The 24,914-nt window shown below is 37.8% G+C and overlaps 1 protein-coding gene across 2 annotated transcripts in view; it reads right to left on the reverse strand.

Moving 5' to 3' along the window:
* LOC122810440 (hepatocyte nuclear factor 4-beta-like) overlaps positions 1-17,517 on the reverse strand; it is a 954,244-nt gene extending 936,727 nt beyond the window's left edge. Inside the window, exon 1 of one of the 2 annotated variants that reach the window (XM_044082058.1) lies at positions 17,159-17,516. In XM_044082058.1, the coding sequence (XP_043937993.1) occupies positions 17,159-17,270 (112 nt within the window). In that variant the 5' untranslated portion in view covers positions 17,271-17,516. Of the gene's footprint in view, positions 1-17,158 lie in introns of both variants that reach the window. The other variant, XM_044082059.1, reaches the window with a different exon arrangement.
* Positions 17,518-24,914: the final 7,397 nt, after the last annotated feature.

Here is a 24,914-nt window from a genome sequence, read left to right on the forward strand (position 1 = left end):
CCCCTGAAAATAACATCTGCGTTTCCTGACATGCTCCTCTCTCTGGCCTGCATCTTGAAAAGTACAAAATGAGATGAACAAATAGAATAGCAAGAACAATGAACCTTCATGGTCACTGAAGGTGTTGGCTAAAAAAGTAACAAGAAACACATTCTAATATTCAGTATGGAGTAGTGACACTACAGAAAGATGAGCATAAGTATCCATGCTTGTGTGTGTCATGACTTATCTGCCTTCAAATGTAATTCTAGAAATGATCACTGTCCTTAGGACAGCAGTTACAGCCTATGTCATTTCAACAGAGACACAGGCGGTACCTCAAAATGCTTTTTGGAAAATAAATATTTCATTATTTAGTGTAAAAATTTGTTTCAGCCTGTATGGTATATCACAGACTTGTTAGTAAAAAGCTGATAAAAGCCAGCCTGGTGTGCAATGTATGAACTGTCAGTCACAGGTGACTCATAGGTTCATATGACAATACTAGGCTATTGGCCCAGAGGCCCTTATAAGCCTAGCCAAGAATTTCACCCATGTTCTCATTAAAGTGAGCACCTATTTCCCTTGTCCAGCAGGGTCACGGATAGGATGCCAGCGGTGTATTTTCTATTTTCCATCCAGTCATCCATGTTCCTCTTAGACAGAGCTAGTGAGGTACTTTGCTTCACATGGAGAGGGAGTGTATTCCACAGAATGGAGAGTCTTTGGGTCACAAATCTATCCCACCAACAAGTTCTATTAATGTCACAGACCACAATGAGTGACCCATTCCCATATTAGGAGTAGAACCCAGGCCACCTGGGTGAAAACCAGGAATTCTAACCACTAGACCATATGCCTCAGTATGTCTGCCACAGAATTCAGAGGCAACATTATACCTTAGTAAAGTACTGTAGACAATAGTGAACATTTGTCAATAAGGATGTATAGAGAAATGCAATTTGTGTACTTAATCTGTAAGGTGTAGTAATTGTGGTTGAAAGTAGTTTTAGCAGTTTAGAACTGAGACAAATGATAGTGATTGGATGGCAAGGAGACATTCTGTCTCTCTCACTCTCTCTCAATCTCTCTCTCTCTCTCTATCTCTCTCTCTCTCCCTCTATCTCTCTCTCTGTCACTCCCTGTTTCTCTCTCTCTCTCTCTCTGTGTCGCTCTCTCTCTCTCTCTCTATCTCTATCTCTCTCTCTCTGTCTCTCTCTGTCTCTCTCTCTCACTCTCTCTCTGTCCCTCTGTTGCTCTCTCTCTCTGTCTCTCTATCACTCTCTCTCTATCTATCTCTCTCTCTCCATTTCTATCTCTCTCTCTCTCACTCTGTCTGTCTCTCTCTGTCTCTCTCTGTCTCTCTCTCTCCATCTCTATCTCTCTCTCTGTCTCTCTCTCTCTCTCACTCTCTCTCTCTGTCTCTGTCTCTCTCTCTCTCTCTCTCTCATAATCACTATGGAAGTTCCCATCAGGTCATTTTTTTGGGAATACATTATTATAACTTTTTTGAATGACACATAGGGATTAGTATTGCATAAAAAGATCAGAATATGATGAAATATATGGTTTCTTTCTGTATCCAGTGATGATGTCCTTTAACAAGATTTTAGCAATGGAAGAGAAGTCTCCTCATTTTTGTGTGTTTTTGTAATTTCCTTAAGATTATATTACTAATAGTAACTTGTTAAGTGATAATACAGTACCCAGGTGTGCATTCCCTACTGAAAAACAAAACTGAGCAACAATGAAAAAAAGTAACAACAGTTAGGAAATACTTTTCTGAGAATCTTTTGAAAATACCCTCAATAGTTTACATTCCAGCCCTTGGCCTAAACTAAGAATTGGACATTGTGTCCAGACAGGGAATACTCTGTGTCCATCTGAAAGTCTAATAGAGATGATGCAGGTGGGAAAAGGCCTTCTCTGTCATGAAGCTGGACATCTTTTTCTAGTTATTTAAGTCTAAGCAGTTCAACTTACATCATAAATCTGACAGGTTAACCATAATTTACTCCAGATGATTTAACTTTGTAAAATGATGGATAGATTAAAACCGTGTTTAGTATTTGAATAATGGGCAGAAATGACAGGGGATTGTGTCTGATTTTTTCTTACAGTTCTTTTTTTTCTGTAAACTGAAGATGTTTACCTACATTTTAAGTATTCGATCACTAGCATGTCCATATACTTAATGTTACCCTTTTTATGAATAACACATAAGAAAACTTGATACAAGTTACTGGAATAAACACTTTAAACTTATGAGAAACAATCATATAAAATGTAAGCTGTGGGATTATTTCAGCATGACAGCATTATCACAACACAAACTGTTAGTAATAAATATAAGTTTAAGGAAATTATAATGACAAAAAGAAGATAAGCAGTGTGCATACAAACCAACCGAGGCACAAGTTCAGAGAATTGTGCATTCCAGGAAATTTAAAGCAAGCTTGTTTATACTTGCATGGTACTCAGTTGGACATTGGCTGCCATGGAATATTCCTTTTTTTAGAACTGTTGCTGAACTACTGAAGTTAACAAAATCAGTCATCCCAAATGAAAAAAATAAAAATGAAATGCAGACCTACTAATATGTCAAAACAAAAAAATGCTATTCCCAGAGTAAATGGTTCACCTAAAAGTATATTGTATATAGTCCGCACAAACAAGATAATGGGTGAATCCAATGCATGGTCCAGCCTTCAGTCCTCTAAACCAAAGTACGATCAGTGGAACCAAGAATGGATATGCACGAAGATTGCAAAAATAATCTCTTTAATAAAACCCACAAAAACGGTAATCGCTTTCGCAATGAAAACCCATTGCTTCATCAGACCATTCAAGGAAAAAAAATCACACTCAATATAAATACTATCAGCTACGAATTAGCTGATGCAGCACAATTACTTACATCCAGATAGCACACACAATATTATAACACGCCCAATAAAATTCAAATAATAGAACTTCCTATCACATACAGACTAAAATTAAAATGAGTACAAAAATAACAATAGACATCTAGTTCAGGGACATTGGCTTAAAACAAAATCAATGTACACCTCTTAATTTCAAAAGTGGCTTCAAGGAAACTCTATCATTAAGCCGACATGGCCTATCTGCTCACATTCTAATAATTCACTTGGCTTCTGCAGATTCAGTATATGTCCTGATATTACAATTCCTATCATTTTTCTTAATGGTGTCTACAACCATGAACTTACATATATGTTCAGTACCTTTATCACTAACATGTTTGGTTAGGGTATAACTCTGAAATTTGATCCTGATATTATAAAGATGTTCTTTCATGCATTGTTTTAGCATTCTATTAATCTTACCTAAATAAAAGGTTTGGCACAATTGGCACACAGCTAAATAAACTACATTGTTAGTGCCACAGTCAGCCATGACATTAAATTTAAAAATATGCCCAGTATCAGGGTGCCTAAATTCAGATGAAGAGGCTGATAAATATACTGCAAATAATTAATTCTGTATAACACTAGTGCCATTGTCCTAGTTTTGTTTGGTCCATCACCTGTTGTCTTTGTCCACTTATTTATGCCACATTAGGGGGGAAGGTGGGGTTACTCTGATGTCCATGCAGATTTTAAAACATTAGCTCTTGATATCTGGAGCATATACACTGCTTGGTATTTTGGTCATCCTCTTGATAATGGCAGTATACACTACTGGTGTTTCACTCATTGTTTTTGTTAATATGTCTGTCTCTTATTGTAACTTATGGAGATTCAGGAGGGGTACTAGGATATTAAAAGAAGGCCATCAGTGGTATGGGGAGAGGAATGATTATAAAAAGTCTAAATTAATCTGTTTGATGACAACTCGGTTAAGCTTTGCTTCCGTAACACTTACATCTATTGGTGAAGTACTGCCTCAGAAAGGCATTATTAATGATACATTTACTAATCATCTACAAATGGCACTTTTTACTCAGAGTTCATATCACCTCAATAAACCTGCACACATTGGTACCACAGTTATAGAGGCAATGCTCAATGCTACATCACCTGACAAACCGTTACTCTCAATATGTATTGTGCTCAGTGGTGGCTGGTGACTTCAAATCAAAGTGGGGCTGCAGGAGACAGCTAAATGGGTGGGGCCAATGGGATGGGGTGTGGCCAACTAGAAAGGGGAGGGGCTATGCTCAAAACCACAAAAACTGGAACTTTAATTAAATACGCTGCCCTGGGTACCAAACCGTCATTATGAGAGTCCAGTCAAGACAAAATGAAGTATAGAAGAAATAAAATATTTCAATGCATTGGCTGCATGACAGTTTACTTAATATCTAGATGGAAACAAAAAGGTTGTGAGGCATGAAAAAATAAATTACTTTTTAAATACATTACTGGAATGCCAGTCAAAATCAAGTATAAGAAAAACAAGCAGCACTCAACTCAAACCACTTCTCCCTGCACTGCAATTCTTATTATAATTTATATTCAGCTTTATTAAAGTACCAAGTAACATGCTGAAAGTAGCAATCTCTGTGATGCCCCCACTTGTAAAAATGTTTCTTATCCAAAAAAGACCTGCTGCCTGACAACTATCTACTTGTTTCATGGGGAAAACATGATCAAAGTAAAAAATGAAAAGTAAACAAGAAACAAGCTCAAGATACATTGCTTAAAGGATTATTGTACAGGTAATGGACCACACATGATAGATTGGCATTCTGTTTGGTTTGCAGGTAAAGCCTGCAAAGATGACTGCAAGTCTCCAACAAATGTTATGAGCTTCTTAAAATAATGTAATCCTGTCCTTTATTACAAATACTGTCATATGCATTTCAATACCCAAGGCTTATACATTATCAAGTTATGTAAGTATTCTCTGCATGGCAACAACAGAAAGGCTTTCAATGTTGGCAATTCTTTAACAGTATGCTTATTAAAGCTTACTTGCATCTTACAATCTCAGACAAGCTAACCTGATGGTCATTAAAGCATTGTTACTTAAACACAGAGCAACAGCCACTTTCTGAGTAATAATAAGCACAAATCAACAGTATAAAAAATGACAGGAACCAGAACATTCTGCAAAATCAAGGACAGAATAAAAGTAGTACTTGTGTCTACCTTGGATGGGGGGATACCCTGCACATTTACACTGCATAACTACTCCTTGCCTTGCTTGGACACATCCAGAGTCACTACATGGGGGAGTGGGGTGCAACAAGTATGTCACAATTTGAAATGTCTCTGGCTGACTGTAATGGCCCTGACACATTTGTCATACCTCTCAACCTCAGAGCAAGAAATCTGGATAAAGCCATACATAAAACTGGGACAATGGCCCAAAAATAAGGACACTTTTTAAATATTGCTCTTATAAACTTAGAAAGATAATAGAATAGTAGGTCTTGTATTAGTACGAATTTTCTGAATGGTATGAAATCTGAAACTCAAATGTCATTATTTTCTAACTTCAGTCTTTAATGATTTGTCACTAATTTGTCAAAAAACACAATTTTATGAAAAATGGACCAAAAATGTGATGCAAAAATATAAAATAGCCACACAATACAGCTGGGAACCTGTCAAAGAAGGAACACTTTTTTAATATTAGTACTGCTAACTTGAGCAGCTGATAAAAAATAAAAGAATCTACATGCATTTCTGAAATAAAAGTAATCTATAACTGATTATTACAGTTATTTCTTAATTGTAAACCCTCCACGTTTTCTTCCAAAATTGCCATTTTGTGGCGGGATTATTAGGGGAAGAGCAACATTTTGAGCCAAAATTGGGGACAGTGGAGAGGTTTGGATATGCCTAATTCTATAAAGCAATTTATTTGCAAGTACCTCTCAACCTGTTAATGCAGGAAATCTAGACAAGGCCAAATATACTGGGGGAACATATAAACAATACTAAAAATTGTTGTATAAACTGAGACAGTTGATAGAATAACAGGTCTTGCTTTAGCATGCATTTTTCTGAAGGTTATGAAGTCTGAAAGTCATAGTCTGTCATTATTTAGTGACAATTTCTAAATTATTTGCCAGAAAACCACACATTTTATGAGGAACAAACCAAAAATAAGAAACAAAAATATATTCATTGTGTGAAAATCTGGACAGTTGAGAGGTATAGTTCAGCCAGGGCTCTCTCTGAGTTTGCCGCCCTTCCCCTCACAAAATCATGGTCGAATGCAGCCTCCCCCCTTCAGCCATTTCAATGAACCATTACTTGGCTATTTCACCCCATTTACCATAAACACTAATGTGCATACTGCTTTACTTCTACGATGATTTGGACTTCATTTGAAAGTTTTATTTTGCATTTTACAGCACAAACACTAAAACATCTGCTAAACAAAGCGATGCAATCTCACAATGAAAACAGACTTATTAGCATTAAAACTTCTCTGCCCTTGAAACTCACATTCATTGAAACAGCATTGAAACCCACATTCAAAGAAAATACATTTTTCCAGTGGCAGATAAAGATTAACTTTGGGCTGTTTTCAAATCATAGGCCCCTTGCACACGAAACATACACATGCTCTTTGATACACCTTCCTGATTGTATTAAATTATATTCCTTGTACAATATAGTACAGTTATTAGACGGCATTTCAAATTTGTTATTTTGAACATTTTTCCAGTAAACAATGAAACAAAATGCATGCACCAATCATGACAAAACTGCCCAATTCAGAACATTTCTATCATAAAAGTCTACTCAAACTTCTACAGTCCACCAGTATCAGTAAATATGCACAATCTCTGAAGAAGTAAAAGTCATCTAAATAATTCCACATTAAAGAAATCTGTAACTAATGAAGAGGTTGCTGCTAGCAAACCAACTTTATATTTCATTGTTTTATCTACAAATAAAGTGCCTGTTGCCCTTGAGGAATAAATTGCCTATGTTGCATTAAAAAAACGATAAGCTAGTAATATTGCAATATGGAATGGATGGCAAACTGATAACAGGTTCATATAGTTACTAGGTATCTTCACCAAAAAGGACTGCAGCATAATACAGTACAGTATCAGCAATGCATCTACCTACTGTGGGAGTAGAACCCACAGCCTTCTGCATCAAAAGCAAGTACACTACCTGTTATGCTATTAACAATCCAAGCAGACTCAGCATAAGCAGCAATAAATTTTTGTTCCCCTGCAGCTCTCAGCTTCTTGTATAATCTACTTGACACTCAGCTGTATCTTCGGAACTTTACAGCATGAGAAATCTGGAAAAAGCCAAAATTTGGAGGGGGGGGGCAAAAGACCAAAAAAAGGGACACATTATAAACATAGCTTATATATTGTTGGAAAGTAGCTAGAATAAAATGCTGTGTTACCACCATACATTTCACTGCCAAGTATTGAACCCAGGACCCTGTGCAAAATAGTCAGAGCAAAATACCACTATGCCAAATCATCTGTTTTATGAAAGAGAGAAAGACTGAAACTTAAATGGCTACCATTTAGTAAATTCAGTTCTCACCATAGCGGTCAACATCTTAGCACAAAACACCTGAACAAAGCCAATAATGGGGGAATACAACCCCCAAACATATTCAGTGAATTCAGTTCTCAATATAGCTCTCAACCTTGGCACAAAAAACCTGGAAGAAGCCAATAATGTGGGAATACAGTCCCAAAAATAGGGACAAATTTCAAATATCCATCTTATAAACTTATAAAAATTGTTATAATAATAGGTTTTGCATTACCATGTACTTTCTGAAGAGTATGAAGTCTGAAATTCAAATGCTTGTCATTTTTATTTAACATTTGTTAACCAGGAAAGTCTGACTTGGAACAAAAGCCAATTTTCAGCAGAAACACTCCAGACACATGTCTTTGTAAGATGGGAGGACACCTGAGCAAACCCACACAAACACAGGGAGGACATGCAGACTCCACACAGAAGGCACCCCAGCCAAGAATCAAACCAGAAAACCTGTAGCTGTCAGGCAACAATGCTACCACTACACCACTGCACTACTGACTGTTAAGAAACTAAAATACAGAAACCACAGATTTTATGAGGAACAGAATAAATATGAGGCAAAAATCAGCAAAATTTTTATAAATGGTGGTGGGTAGGGAATTCAGCCTCTTGCCACTTGGCCCCAAGGTACAAGGTTCAAACCTTATTGTCTAGCCACCACCATGTAGCAACTGGGCCATTACACTCACTCACACACTCACACACACACACACACACACACACACACACACACACACACACACACACACACACACACACACTACCTGAACCACAGCTGCTGTAAAGTCCTTTCCATACCAAGTACATTCTGGCAAAGCTGCTGTAAAGCAATGTTCTTTCCATGCAGAGTAAAGCCCACGCTAAATTCCTGTTCTGATCCTGTCCTTCCTTCCCACAAGAGCACCAAGTCCTTCCTGCCTGTGGACATTGCAGTCTGATCCCCTTCCAGTCTATGCAGTTGTAACTGCATAGACTGCTGGGAAAATGTGGAGTTGAATGATGTCCTGGGACTTGTGTTTTTTATTTTTATTTATTTCATTTTCTTTTTTGTTTTAGTTTACTTTTTTACAGCTGGGGGCTGCACAGCTGGGAGGGCTGCAGTCCTGCATTCCAATAGCACGAGCCACCCCCGATTGTGCTATGAAACCTTAGATTGTGTAAGACATATTACTTATATCTATTGTAAGAGTCTTTTAAGAGTTATGTATTTGTTTTCTGTTTTAATGCTTTGTTACATATTAATTGTATTTTATATGGAGCTTTTCTCCCTGGGCCTCCACTGAAAAAGGGCTACTCAGCTCAGTTGGACATACCCAGTTAACAAATGTTAAAAATAAAAACACAAAACAATACAGGCTACTGGATCCCATTATCAACACTGATCAGCATGTCACTGCAGGCTACTGGATCCCATTATCAACACTGATCAGCATCTCACTGCAGGCTACTGGATCCCATTATCAACACTGATCAGAATATCACTGCAGGCTACTGGATCCCATTATCAACACTGATCAGCATGTCACTGCAGGCTACTGGATCCCATTATCAACACTGATCAGCATGTCACTGCAGGCTACTGGATCCCATTATCAACACTGATCAGCATGTCACTGCAGGCTACTGGATCCCATTATCAACACTGATCAGAATATCACTGCAGGCTACTGGATCCCATTATCAACACTGATCAGCATGTCACTGCAGACTACTGGATCCCATTATCAACACTGATCAGCATGTCACTGCAGGCTACTGGATCCAATTATCAACACTGATTAGCATGTCACTGCAGGCTACTGGATCCCATTATCAACACTGATCCACATGTCACTGCATAAAAACAAATAGATATTCCATATCCAGTAACAGCAGGACTCCTCAACAATAGCAGCCAGAACTAGAATAAATTGCTCCGAGCTTCTAGTGTCTTTTATCACTTTAATGGTACAAACCCAACTAGAAGACATTTAATTAATCGTTCTTTCATTTCTATCTTGCATTCATATTAACTATGATTCTAACAGATGAAGCATGTACTCTGTAAGCACTGGCTCACACATTAAGGATTAAAATGTCCCACCATCTGTCTTACCCCAGACAATGCGCAAATTCATACTGTCACCTACACACACACACACACACACACACACACACACACACACACACACACACACACACACAAATTCACAATGACACCCACATTTGCATATACCCAGAGAGAGGCACACACACACACACACACACACACACACACACACACACACACACACACACACACACACACACACACACACACACACACACAAATTCACAATGCCACCCACATCTGCATATACGCAGACATACACACACACTTTCTGTTAGAGTGACACCCACAGTTACAGCACAGGTTATTCCAAAGGATGCAGTGTCATGATGATTTTAAAGTACAATTCTACCTTGCACTGTGCACAATTACAGCACAGGTTATTCCAAAGGATGCTGTGTCATGATGATTTTAAAGTACAGTTCTACTTTGCACTGTGCACAGTTACAGCACAGGTTATTCCAAAGGATGCTGTGTCATGATTTTAAAGTACAATTCTACCTTGCACTGTGCACAATTACAGCAAAGGTTATTCCAAAGGATGCTGTGTCATGATGATTTTAAAGTACAGTTATACCTTGCACTGTGCACAATTACAGCACAGGTTATTCCAAAGGATGCTGTGTCATGATTTTAAAGTACAATTCTACCTTGCACTGTGCACAATTACAGCACAGGTTATTCCAAAGGATGCTGTGTCATGATGATTTTAAAGTACAATTCTAACTTGCACTGTGCACAATTACAGCACAGGTTATTTCAAAGGATGCTGTGTCATGATGATTTTAAAGTACAATTCTACCTTGCACTGTGCACAATTACAGCACAGGTTATTCCAAAGGATGCTGCATCATGATTTTAAAGTACAATTCTACCTTGCACTGTGCACAATTACAGCACAGGTTATTCCAAAGGATGCTGTGTCATGATGATTTTAAATTACAATTCTACCTTGCACTGTGCACAATTACAGCACAGGTTATTCCAAAGGATGCTGTGTCATGATGATTTTAAAGTACGATTCTACCTTGCACTGTGCACAATTACAGCACAGGTTATTCCAAAGGATGCTGTGTCATAATGATTTTAAAGTACAATTCTACCTTGCACTGTGCACAATTACAGCACAAGTTATTCCAAAGGATGCTGTGTCATGATGATTTTAAAGTACAATTCTACCTTGCACTGTGCACAATTACAGCACAGGTTATTCCAAAGGATGCTGTGTCATGATTTTAAGTACAATTCTACCTTGCACTGTGCACAATTACAGCACAGGTTATTCCAAAGGATGCTGTGTCATGATGATTTTAAAGTACAATTCTACCTTGCACTGTGCACAATTACAGCACAGGTTATTCCAAAGGATGCTGTGTCATGATGATTTTAAAATACAATTCTACATTGCACTGTGACCAGTTACAGCACAGGTTATTCCAAAGGATGCTGTGTCATGATGATTTTAAAGTACAATTCTACCTTGCACTGTGCACAATTACAGCACGGGTTATTCCAAAGGATGCTGTGTCATAATTTTAAAGTACAATTCTACCTTGCACTGTGCACAATTACAGCACAGTTTATTCCAATGGATGCTGTGTCATAATTTTAAAGTACAATTCTACCTTGCACTGTGCACAATTACAGCACAGTTTATTCCAGTGGATGCTGTGTCATAATTTTAAAGTACAATTCTACCTTGCACTGTGCACAATTACAGCACAGGTTATTCCAATGGATGCTGTGTCATAATTTTAAAGTACAATTCTACCTTGCACTGTGCACAATTACAGCACAGGTTATTCCAATGGATGCTGTGTCATAATTTTAAAGTACAATTCTACCTTGCACTGTGCACAATTACAGCACAGGTTATTCCAATGGATGCTGTGTCATAATTTTAAAGTACAATTCTACCTTGGACTACACACAAATATAACTCTGGTTTCACTAGCAACTACTGTTTGGTATAGATCTTTTGTTTCTGATAAATGCATACAAGTACAGTCAGTGTCTTTTACCAGAGTGTATTATTAATGCTTTCAGCATCAACAGAGAAGTAGTAAATGTTGATTTTATATTTAACTAGCTCTTTTATTAAGAAAATAAACATGGAAAAGTAAAAGGGATTATTACCGAAGCAATAAAATGCAAGTCTAATTGTAATTTATAGCTTCCCTGTTTTTATGAGGCAGTCTGTTTTTAAAAGGGTAGTATCATTCAAAATTATTTTTTTGCATACATTTACACTGTTTATACTTTTAACAATATTCTGTAAAAACAAATTATGTTGGTATCTCTTTGAAAAATACATGTCTCCCTATGATAACAGTGAAGTCTAAAACCAAAGGATGTAAGACAGAAATGAAAATGCTGAAAACTATAGAGCATTCTCAAACTTGAAATCCTGAAATGCAACTGAATATATGCATGAAACTAAACACAAAACATGCAACTTGACAAATGTAATGAAAATAAAAGTTTTTTTTTCATTCACTCTCAAACTAAAGTCCTGAAATGCAACTGAATATATGCATGAAACTAAACACAAAACATTCAACTTGACAAATGTAATGAAAATAAAAGTTTTTTTTTTCATTTTTTTTATTATGAAGGAAGCACCTTGGACCAAATGCTGGGACTATGACTCCCATGGTCCTCAAATATATATTGTAACTCAAATGTTGTACAATTTTGGGGGGGTTGTTTTCAGTGGAAATGATTGTTTATTGAGTTTTGTTTGCTGTGTTAAGTTTATATTTTGTATTTATTTGCATTCATACATTCAGAACTAATTCACTGTTTTGTACCAGCTAACCTATAGGTGGACATAGAATGAATTTGTCAAGTGTCAATTGCTTGAAGTTCAACCTACTAAGGAGCAAAGCTCCTCCACAGGAAGTCCCTAATGTCCAGTTGTGCTGGAAGTCATGCCCTTTTTACGGATAACTTCACCCTTCTTCGAGTTGGTGTGTGTGACAATAGCAGGTGCTGCCAGCACAGCTAGCTGGAATTATGTAAATAATTCCATGTAATTTGTGAATATCAAACTGATTCATACAAGATGCTGGTGTTACAAATGTATTAGAACTGTATGTCATGTGTATATCAAATTAATTTGTACAAATGTCTGTAGTATTTGTAAATGGCTGTGTTTGAAATGTATCCACAGTGTGCCCTACTGGAGAGAACAGAAATGTACATGCACTATTGTAACTGTTTAAATGTATTTGTTTTAACATAGGAAACTGGAAGGTTAACCTCAGTCCAGCAAACTTTAAAATATATCTGACATTAAATCACTTTAGGGGCTAGGCCATGAGGATGTTATCTCATAGGTTTCAATGCAGCCAGAGACACAAAGTCTGTACCAGGAAGGTTTCTGTATTGCTTTTGGTGTGAACTAATTACTACTCTGGAAACGTGGAAGTATGCAATTATTTTATGACTTCCAGCACCTGCCACAGATCTGAGCAAAAGCTCTTGTGTGTGTATTTTTACAAGTAGGTGTTAAATCCTGCCACCTTCCAGCAATGGGGGTTTACATGGGAACTAGAAGTGAGATGACCAGAAGTGATGCCATTCTGCAAACTATCTCAGAAGTAATGTTTTAGATATTATTTTAAGAAGTCTCTTAGTGAGGCAGAACATTCTGTATTCTGTCTTGGGCCTAATATCAAGAAGGCCCATTCACCACATTATCTGCTTTGCTCTATTAAGTAAGCAGGGAATTGTAAATCTCTTAGATTCAGTCAGGAATATAGTGAAGCTTAGTTTAGATATTGTTTTTCTTTATTTTTCTGAGCCTGTCCTTCAGTGTTATTTTAAGTATTTCCTGTGATTTTAAACTCTGATGTAATTGTGAATATATACTCAGTATTTTCTTGTTCATTTATTGTTTATTATTAAATATATATTAAACGTTTTATTGTGGCTGACCTTTGTAGAAATATTTATGTTTTGAGAGTATTTACATATTTATTTGGTGAAACAGCATGGGCCACTGCTAATAGCCTTGCTCGTAGAAAACTACCATTTGTATTAATATTAATTTCACTCAGTATACTGGGTACCCTTGGAAGAGGCTTAAGGTAGCTGGCAGGAGTGTCTGGTGGTAGTAGCAACTACCTTATAGTCTGGGCAGGAGGGAGCATAGCTAGTAAACCTCTGCTAGCCTTTCCCAGGTGTGTGTGTGTGTGTGTGTGTGTGTGTGTGTGTGTGTGTGTGTGTGTGTGTGTGTGTGTGTGTGTGTGTAAATCAAACCTCAAACAGTGTGTGTGTGTCAGCTATTTGGACAGGGACATGAAGCACTGATTGGACAGAGACAGTGCTAGAGGTCTTGCCTGGATACTCAGCTGAGATCTCAGCTCTATAGCTGTGCCAGTGAGGAGTCTTATTGGGGATCTGGAGAAAGAGGGAGAAACCAGTCATGGACTGCCTGTGTTCCCCGTGTGCTCTAAAGGGAAATTGTGCTTGACTGTGCTTGATGTAGACAGCTGCATCTGGAGATACTGTGTGTGTACCTGTTATCTGTTATCTCAGTGAATGTCCTCCACTGTTGCCAGTGATGGGGATTGAGGCTCCTTGATTACTGGTCCAGAGGTGGAGGGTCATCACAGTGTGACTGTAGAGCTGGTATATATAAATATGGGGGTATTGCAGGCTTACCGCGCAGAAGCTCTTCTGCAAAAAACAAACAAACAAAAAAAAAAAAAAAAAAAAACTTAAAATGTGCTTTTTTGTCTGTTTTTTTCAAGGTATCGATTTTGGGGTTTCTGATCCATGACAGGTTAAACTTCGACCACTCATAGTTGAAGCATTTTGCTGCATTTAGTTTAGTTTCAGTTTCATGATTTTCAGTCATTTATATTTATTTTTTTCTTACAGGGGGCCAAAGATAAGCATTTTAAAAATATGTATGTGCAGACTTTTTATGGTAAAATGAAAACTGTAACTTTTGCACAATACTAAACTAAAACCAATGGAAAACACTGACATACTTCAGGCACTCATTAGAAAGAAATAAAACTGGATCTGTAGATAGGGTTTCTTTTAATGATCTGCTAACGCAGGACTTTTAATATAACAAACACCTAAGCTACAAAGAAGTAGGATACCTGTCCTATATGATGGGTACTCCCGATGAACCATAAATTTACTGTATGCCATATTTAATTTCTTGTAATTAGAAACATTTCATTGAATCTGTTTTTAGGTGCAGACCACTGCCAGCACATTTAGATTTCATCATTAAGCATTGGTATCTTCCAGCATTTATTTGCTTTTCATCGTGGGGTATTTATTTCAGCATTTCCACAAAATACATGCAACAGCAGTCACATGAGGTGTCCCTCTTCATAGCACTTACATAGTAGGCCATACTTTTGTTGAACTCCTTGAATTGTTTCTATACACACAAACCGTGACTAAAATATAATTGTTTTAATTGTGGATTCCTATTCTTTAGCTTGGTGCTTTACATTTTTATATTTGTTTTCCAGTTTAGAGAACTGATCTTTGTGGACCTTTTTCAGACTCAGCCCAGGAGCGCTGCCTGGTTAAGTCGCTTGCTCAGAGTCACACAGTTAGGTAAAATGGAGGTTGAGTGAATCAAACCTTACACCACTGGACCACAGGAAACAGCCTAATAGCTTCTTAATATTTTAAGCCAACTGTCATTACCATTTTTTAAAATTTCCTTTATTAGTACAATTACTGCCGCATAGCTGTTTTGTCTACATCAGATGTTTTCAGATGAGATGCAAGTCATTCAGAGAGCACAGCAGTACAGGCTTTAAGTAAGTGTTGTACTGAAACTGAAAACATACAAAATTCCCCTGAGGAAACACTGAGCGATACAAAAACCTCTTAGCCAGAAAAACATTCTAGCCACAGCAACTTCAGATCCTGATCTAAACTTCAGCAAAACAAAATCATTGTACATAACCATGTGTTAAAAAACTATAAATAGCAAGCAATATTTATTCTGCACAAAACAGCTTAACTGATTTTAATAACTTCCCAGCATTTGAATGCTATTAATACATGCTATCCATGACCTTTTTGAAGATTTCAGGTTATAACAACTCTAAATGTGAAACTGAAAACAGTTCATATACATTTTTCTTAATATACAAGAAAGAAAAAAATTACATTATTATAAAAATCTTATAATACAACTAGTATAACCTAGTAGTATGCATGTATTTGATTAAAACAATATACCAGAAATTATTTTAACAGTTAAAATATATCAGATGGCACATACTTGCAAAGCCATAACTCTCAACCTCTCAGTGCAAGAAATCTGGACGAAGCCTAAACTAATAGAGGGACAAAGGCCCCAAAATAGGGACACATTTTAAATATTGCTCTTAAAAGCCTAGAAAGTTGCTAGAACAACAAGATTTGAGTTAGCAAGCATTTTCTGAAGGTTACAAAGTCTGAAACTCAAATGTTTGTCATTGTTTAGTGACTTCAATCCTCAGATCATCCCAGAGATTTGCCAGAAAACTACAGATTTTATGAGAAGCAGACCAAAAATATGAGGCGAAAATCTGGACAGTTGAGAGGTATGTATGAAAACAATGAACATTTTAAATTTAAATTTAGGCAAAAAGTACTAAATTACATTTCTGAACTTCCTGAAACATTAGTCATAGAGGAAGAAGAAATTAGTAAATGGTAAATCAGCATTGTAGTATTGTAAATCACACCCTAGGTAAACATGTGCCACTAGTCTGTGTACATTTATACTGTTATGCATTTAGAGGACCACACCTTTTTATTATTCCACAGTAATTAATTTCATAAACTTTATAGTAAATATTTTCTTGGTTAAAAAGTTTACATTGTAATATGTAACTATGCAAAAAAATGATCATACGGTATTATTCAGATTTCAGAATGAAGACATTTACAGAACTAGTAGGACTTCAAGTAAGGAATAATAACTTTGCCCTAAACACACAATTTAAAAAATCAGCGCCCTAATTCCAGGAAAAAAAATTCTTAATGCAGCACATTATTTGCTGCAAAACAGGACTAACATTAGCACATATTTGATAAAAGTGAATTGTTAATAGCAGCCATTTATTTACTGGAATATTTATTTAAGACTACTTAGCCATATACCATAGTTATTTTACCAGCCATAGAATTAACTTATAGAAACTGATTACAATGTTTCAAAAGCTATTATACTTAAGAAACACTATCACCCTTTCTACACTAACACTAGTGTGTTTATGTCCTCAGAATTATGCATAATTGTCTGTTCTCACAATATAATACCTTCATATCAGGTAGTCTGATCTACCTCTATGCATTTCTGTGCCAACAGGAGCATTGAAGGGAATGTATATTAAGAACATAAATTAAGTTTGTAAAAAAAAAAAAAAAAAACAAATTTTAGTTAATGTTCTACTTCTGTTAAAAATATGGGACTGCAGGACTCAAGGTATAGCCACATAGTTACAACTTATAATGTAATAAAGTGTGTAGTCCAACCTGTGAAAGCATTCAAAGTAGTGGAATAAAGAAGAGAAGACGTCATAACAATAGGACTAACAAAAATCTACCATCTTACCAGTACTAGGCAGCATTCTCAAGGTATCAAACTCCAGCATTGTGTAGGAAGAATCTAGAGACTCACAGTAGTCTGGCATGTCCATGTCCATTAAGGAATCAGAAAATTTCATTCTTAGTTTAGTCAGCTAAAATGAAGAGAAACAGCCCACACAGGCTCTCGATAACTGAAAAGCACAAAATCCCCTCCACAGTTCCAAGGCACCATACAAGTTAGGTGCCGTTGCACAAAGAAAACACAAAATGTGAGTCCTGCAATCAGAAGAAAGGCCTAGTCGCTGTTGCAAATAATACATACAGTCCCAGTTTGCAGTGTCTCTAGAATAACAGGTGAATGACACAGATAAGACCTTGGCTACATCTACCTAGTCTATAACCCTGTTTTATCAGCCGTACTGTGTCAACAATATAAATAGATATAAGGCTGAGACATTCAGACTGGCCAATCAGCTTTCTCTTTTTTTCTGACTCACTTGAATTGTTACAGAGTGGAGCTTATCTTTATCAAATAATATTCTGACAACATATGATACTGTTTGTGAAATAAGTGCATTTAAAATATTTCCTGCTGCTACATATTAAGGCGGCAGTATCATCTCTTGTCATCCAGATTTCTGTGGTCGACACTGAACATTCCAAAATGAAGGCATTCTTGGACCTTGGAAAGACAAAATAGATCAAGCCTAGTAATGTAGCACAAGTAGGTGTGGTCATTTTCTACATGTATCATAGTAAAAGGGCATCTAATGCGCCACCGTTCTCTGCCATCATGTTGTACAGTTTTAGTTATTTCAATACTCCTCACAATTGTCGTCCACCTTATAGCATCTAATGTTTTTCATGACTGCTGCTGCTTGTCACACTGCCCCCATTATATATTAATACATGCAGTCTGCATTTCTAAAGGGATGGGAGGCTGGCATAATGTTTAAAGCATTGATCTGATACATAAGGTGCAGGGTTTGATTCTGAAATGGGGTAATTAGGTAGGCTTATAATAGCCCAAATGGGCAGTTAGCCTACTACTAATCTATGAACCTATAAAAAAAAATTCATCTTACTGTGCAAGTAGTTAATGGCTATATTTACTCTTGTGTAGTCTTTAAGTGCCTAATATTTTAAAACATAAGTAGAAATGAATGTATACTTTTTTAATTCTTTAGGCTGCCTCTGTTTTAGAAGAGCACACTACACCAAATCATTTATTTGTCTTGGTGTTGGTTGCTGAAGGTGTCCATAAATTCTACAGTGTACGGGGACAATTTATATGGGGTCTGTCAGGTAATGTTTACCACTGTATGAATAAATTGGTGGATGGTAAGCAGCTGCATCCATAAAGCTGTGTCATCAGTGCCTTGCCTGACTGTTCTTTCATGTTATTCCTGCTCCATAGCTGTACTTGGCATGCATGTCACACAGTACTGTCATGAGATGTACACTGCGTGTATCTGGATCCCACACAGTACTGTCATGAGATGTATCCTGCATGTGTCTGGATTCTACACAGTTCTGTCATGAGATGTACTCTGCATGTGTCTGGATCCCACACAGTCCTGTCATGAGATGTAACCTGCATGTGTCTGGATCCCACACAGTACTGTCATGAGATGTACCTTGCGTGTGTCTGAATCCCACATCATACTGTCATGAGATGTACCCTGCATGTGTCTGGATCCCACACATGTACTGTCATAAGATGTACCCTGCATGTGTCTGGATCCTACACCGTACTGTCATGAGATGTACCCTGCATGTGTCTGGATCCCACACATGTATTGTCATAACATGTACCCTGCATGTGTCTGGATCCCACACAGTACTGTCATGAGATGTATCCTGCATGTATCTGGATCCCATACATGTACTGTCATAAGATGTTCCCTGCACGTGTCTGGATCCCACACAGTACTGTCATGAGATGTACCCTGCATGTGTCTGGATCCCACATAGTACTGTCATGAGATGTACCCTGCATGTGTCTGGATTTTACACAGTACTGTCATGAGATGTGCCATGCATGTGTCTGGATCCCACATAGTGCTGTCATGAGATGTACCCTGCATGTGTCTGGATTTTACACAGTACTGTCATGAGATGTACCCTGCATGTGTTTGGATTCTGCATAGTACTGCCTACCTGTTATACCCTGCCTGCACATGGATTGCATACAGTACTATCCATCTGTTATACCCCACTTGTGCACGGATCTCTCACAGTACTGTCATGTGTTGCACCCTGCTTGTGTATGGATCCCACATAGTACCGTCATGTGTTGTGCTCTATCTGCGCATGGATCCTGCAGTTCTGTCCACCTGCTAGCATGGATCCCAAACAGTACTCTTATGTAGACGGCACAGTGGTGCAGCGGTAGCATTGTTGCCTTACAGCAAGAGGTTCTCCGGTTTGATTCTTGGCTGGAGTGCCTTCTTTGCAGAGTCTGGATGTCCTCCCTGCATTCATGTGGGTTTTCTCCAGGTATTCCGGTTTCCTCACATGTTACAAAAACATGCATCTGGAATGTTTCTCCCTGGGTCGCCACTGAAAATTGGCTTCGTTCCAAGTCAGACTTTTCTGGTAAACAAATGTTAAATAAATAAATGTGTTGTGCCCTCTCTGTGCATGGATCTCACACAGTACTGTCCACCTGCCTGCACATGGATTTCACACAGTGCTGTAACATGTTACACATTGCCTGCTTATGGACCCCACGCAGTACTGTTACATGTTGCACCCTGCCTGTGCATGGATCCCACACAATACTGTCACATGTGACACCCTGAGTTGAAACACAAATTTTAAACAAACTGACGAAACCAAACACTGGGTAGAGCGAAAGAAGACACACACTGAGACCAAAAAGAATAAATGAAGCGCTTTTCGTTTATGAGGTTCATAAACTTCTTCAGACAATACAAAATATTTCAACAGTCCTTTAAATACATACAGTTTAAAATAATCAACCAATCCACAAACAAGTACGTTTAAGTGAAAGAACTAGGTCACCACCCCCTAAAACATGAATAAAGCCAAAATTTAAGCTTTAAAAAGACCGCAAAGACTTTACTAAAACCACAATAATCTATACAAACTATAAAAATTAAAATAGTAAGTATATATATGAAAAATAATATGAAAATAAACAAGTATGTATGTAAAAAAGTAAATTGTGAATGAATTATAACATGCAGAAAAATGCAAAGCAATGTATTTGAATTACCATTAATGCTAAATTCAACACAAGCACTCAAACATTAACGTTTTAAACTTTTAAGCTTCAAAATGCTGTTAAGTACACAACCCTCATTCAATCCAGGTTGATTGTATGCATTCAACCTAATTTGCCAGGAAAGTTCTAATTCTTCCAACTTTAGGGAATCTGGGCTGCCTCTAACATTTTTGTTAACCTGGTCAACAATAATGAATTTAAATGTGTGGTCAGGGAATAAGTCAACATGTTTCGCTAAGGCGTTATCTACTTTGTGTTTTCTTATTGCGTAAAGGTGTTCGTAGACACGCTCGCGAAGCTTTCTTTCCGTTTTGCCCACGTAAAATGCTGGGCAAAACTGGCACAGTGCAAGATAGACCACCATCTTAGAGTTGCAGTTGTTTCTCAGTTTCAAATTATGTATGAAATTGTTAACTGAAATTCTGTTAGATTCCAAGATGTAGCCGCAATAATTGCAAGCTTGGCATTTATACATGCCAGGAGTTCTAACAGAGTTAACTTTGATGTTCTCACAGTAGTTTTTAAGGTTCCTGCCTTTCTTGTAGATCACTACAGGGTGGTCACCTACACGTGCGAACACGTTCGTGTCGCCTTTAAGGATATCCCAGTTTTTCATCAAGATTTTGAAACAAGAATTACTGTTTAAGTTGTAGGTAGTTATAAAAGACATATCAAACCCTCTTGATTTAGACTGTTGTTCAACGGGTAGCACAACGTCCAAATTAAAGGACCCATTTAATATGGAAGTGGCATTAAACATATTGTTCAACAATGGTACATAAAAGGCAGACTGACGTTTCAATGCGACTTCATCAATTAATTCATTAATCAATAACAGTGGGTAACCACGTGCCAAGAACATTTCCTTGATAAAGTCACATTCCTGGTCGAAAACATTGTCAAGTGTAATCATACGAGCTGCCCGGACCAATTGGCCTTTTACAATGGCACGCTTTTGGTGATACGGGTGACAACTCGTAAAATGTAACATTGAATTACAATATGTACTCTTCCTGTGTATTGAAGAAACAAATCTGTTCAACACACTGTCCTTCATAAGTGTAATGTCTAAGTAATCAATAGAGGTGTCCCCAAAAGAATGTGTAAATTTTAAGAACTGTGTTGTTGAATTTAAATAGTTCACTAAAGATTCACCAACATCTACATTACCATCAATTAAAATAAAGATGTCGTCAAGGAACCGAGTGTAAAAAACTATTTTGTCTTTGAACTCACAATTATTTAATACAAACATGGCTTCCCAAAAAGCCATGACCATGTTGGCCACACTAGCGCCACAGGGTGACCCCATGGCGACACCAATTTTTTGGAGATAAAAATCCCCTTCAAAGACAAAAAAATTATTGTTTAATATTAAGTCCAACAGTTCTTCTACAAGTGAGATTTCATCACTGGGACACTCCAACTGCCTTAACATTTCACTAACCCATTCCAACGCTATCGTGTGGGGAATACATGTATATAAATCCTTTACATCGATGGTCAGAAAGTTGTAAGAGGATCTATATTCAAGAAGGGCGATGTTTTTTAAGAAGGACCATGAGTCCTTACAAATCTGCTTTATGTTAACCAAGTATTTTTGCAGAATTACATCAACAACTTTTGCAACAGAGTAAGTAGGAGAACCGCGACTGTCAACTAAAGGTCGCATTGGTGGGTTCTCAGTATTTTTATGTATTTTGGGAATTCCAAATAGACAAGGGAACCTGGGGTAACTAGTAGTCATGTAGCAGTACATTTCTCGATCAATCCTATCCTCAATATATAAATCTTCCAGCACGTTCTTAATGATGTTATATGCCCTATTAGTCTCTGAAAGTGAACTTGAAACATAGGATTCGGAATTTAGTAAATTCACCATCCGGGTGACATAATCCGAGTGGTCAAAAATAACCACCCCGCCACCTTTATCAGGTTTACAAATTCTGATATTGTTGAATTTGATAAAGTTTAAACTATCCCTTTCATTCTGTAGTTCACCATATTTCTGTACCTTATTAACATCAAGGTGAGCGTGCTGAACTAAATTCCGTATGTCAAGTTCACAAAACTGTTCAAAAACTTTAATCAGTGGGTTAAGTGGTGGATTAAAGGTGCTAGGGATGTAAAAATGGTTGGGTTCATTGTTAGTAGATTCCCCAAACAAAACTTTAAAATTCAGTTTCCTAGTGTATAATTTTAAGTCAATTATTGTTTTGACTACATCGATTGTTTTAGGTGGAACGTAGGTGTTCCCTTTGGAGAGCAAATTCACTACATCCGAAGGTATATCTACCTGGGAAAAGTTGTAGACTGTAAAGTCCCCTCTTTCATTAACAAGGATCACTGGTCCCTTGTGTACCAATTCACCCTCTGAAATAACTGTAGTGACATCTAAGTTGACTAAGCTATCCAAAGGTGCTCCACTAACCTCAGTTGTTAACATACATTCATGCACATAGGATGGATCCCACACAGTACTGTCATGAGATGTACCCTGCATGTGTCTGGATCCCACATAGTACTGTCATGAGATGTACCCTGCATGTGTCTGGATTTTACACAGTACTGTCATGAGATGTGCCATGCATGTGTCTGGATCCCACATAGTGCTGTCATGAGATGTACCCTGCATGTGTCTGGATTTTACACAGTACTGTCATGAGATGTACCCTGCATGTGTTTGGATTCTGCATAGTACTGCCTACCTGTTATACCCTGCCTGCACATGGATTGCATACAGTACTATCCATCTGTTATACCCCACTTGTGCACGGATCTCTCACAGTACTGTCATGTGTTGCACCCTGCTTGTGTATGGATCCCACATAGTACCGTCATGTGTTGTGCTCTATCTGCGCATGGATCCTGCAGTTCTGTCCACCTGCTAGCATGGATCCCAAACAGTACTCTTATGTAGACGGCACAGTGGTGCAGCGGTAGCATTGTTGCCTTACAGCAAGAGGTTCTCCGGTTTGATTCTTGGCTGGAGTGCCTTCTTTGCAGAGTCTGGATGTCCTCCCTGCATTCATGTGGGTTTTCTCCAGGTATTCCGGTTTCCTCACATGTTACAAAAACATGCATCTGGAATGTTTCTCCCTGGGTCGCCACTGAAAATTGGCTTCGTTCCAAGTCAGACTTTTCTGGTAAACAAATGTTAAATAAATAAATGTGTTGTGCCCTCTCTGTGCATGGATCTCACACAGTACTGTCCACCTGCCTGCACATGGATTTCACACAGTGCTGTAACATGTTACACATTGCCTGCTTATGGACCCCACGCAGTACTGTTACATGTTGCACCCTGCCTGTGCATGGATCCCACACAATACTGTCACATGTGACACCCTGACTTTTTGCTCTTTCTGTTATGCTTCGACATAGGTAATCTAACCTGTGGTCAGTTAGGCAATAGTATATAGAGGTGAGAGCAGTCTAAGCACTCAAATTTTTTATGAGTCTCTCAAGTGATTATTTTTTTCTTGCTGCCTGCTGACCATCTAGTCTCCACCACTGACAAGTCTTCATTCACCCATTGGATGAGTTAATCACAGAACCATCATACATGCAGCTATGGGGTTTTCTGTTTGTCTGATCCTAACTCTACCCCTGGTGGCAGACATGGACACTTACTTAACCACTAGAGCATTCTACTTTCTCTCCATGAAGTGTGTGTGTGTGTGTGTGTGTGTGTGTCTGTGTATGTGTGCTTGTGTGTGTGTATGTGTGCATGTGTGTGTGTGTCTGTGTATGTGTGTGTGTGTGTGTGTGTGTGTGTGTGTGTGTGTGTGTGTATTTGTGCATGTGTGTGTGTCTTTGTATTTGTGCATGTGTGTGTGTGTGTGTGTGTGTGTGTGTGTGTGTCTGTGCATGTGTGCATGTGTGTGTGTCTATTTGTGCATGTGTGTGTGTGTGTGTGTGTGTGTGTCTGTGTATTTGTGCATGTGTGTGTGTGTGTGTGTCTGTGTATTTGTGTGTGTGCGTGTGTGTGTGTGCTCTCACTCACATGACCCCTTAGAGTTGCTATTACCAGTTTGGGATGACCGAGCTCACATCACTTGATCAAACAAGTAATGTGGATATGCAAGCCTCTAGTTGCATTGGACTATCTGGCTGACAAGTGTTACCATCTCCCTCCATATCCTAGAATGGCAAGTGAGCATAAGACACTATTCAGATTTGATAAGAGATGCTAAAGTTGTGATACGTTAACTGAAGATCTCTCTTCTAAAAAAAAATAAATCAAGCTGATACATACTCTGCTTTTGCCCTTTGTTATCAAAATGTGCTTCTACAGGAGACAAAACAGGCAATCTAGCCTACTTCATGTGCTCATTTTTTATGTCGTCTTTCTCAGGTAATATTTGGTAGTCTGCGGAGGAGACCCAAGCTATATTCCTACTAGGTTTACCCTACAAATGATACAATAATTAGTTCAAAGTGAAAAGAGATCAGCAATTGACAGCTCTCAACTTTAATACATCTTGTCAGATCTGAATAGTAGTATCCAAGGAATTGAAAATGACAAAGA

Source organism: Protopterus annectens, chromosome 8.part1 (genome assembly GCF_019279795.1).
Source record: "Protopterus annectens isolate FY-2018-M chromosome 8.part1, PAN1.0, whole genome shotgun sequence".
NCBI lineage: Eukaryota > Metazoa > Chordata > Ceratodontiformes > Protopteridae > Protopterus > Protopterus annectens.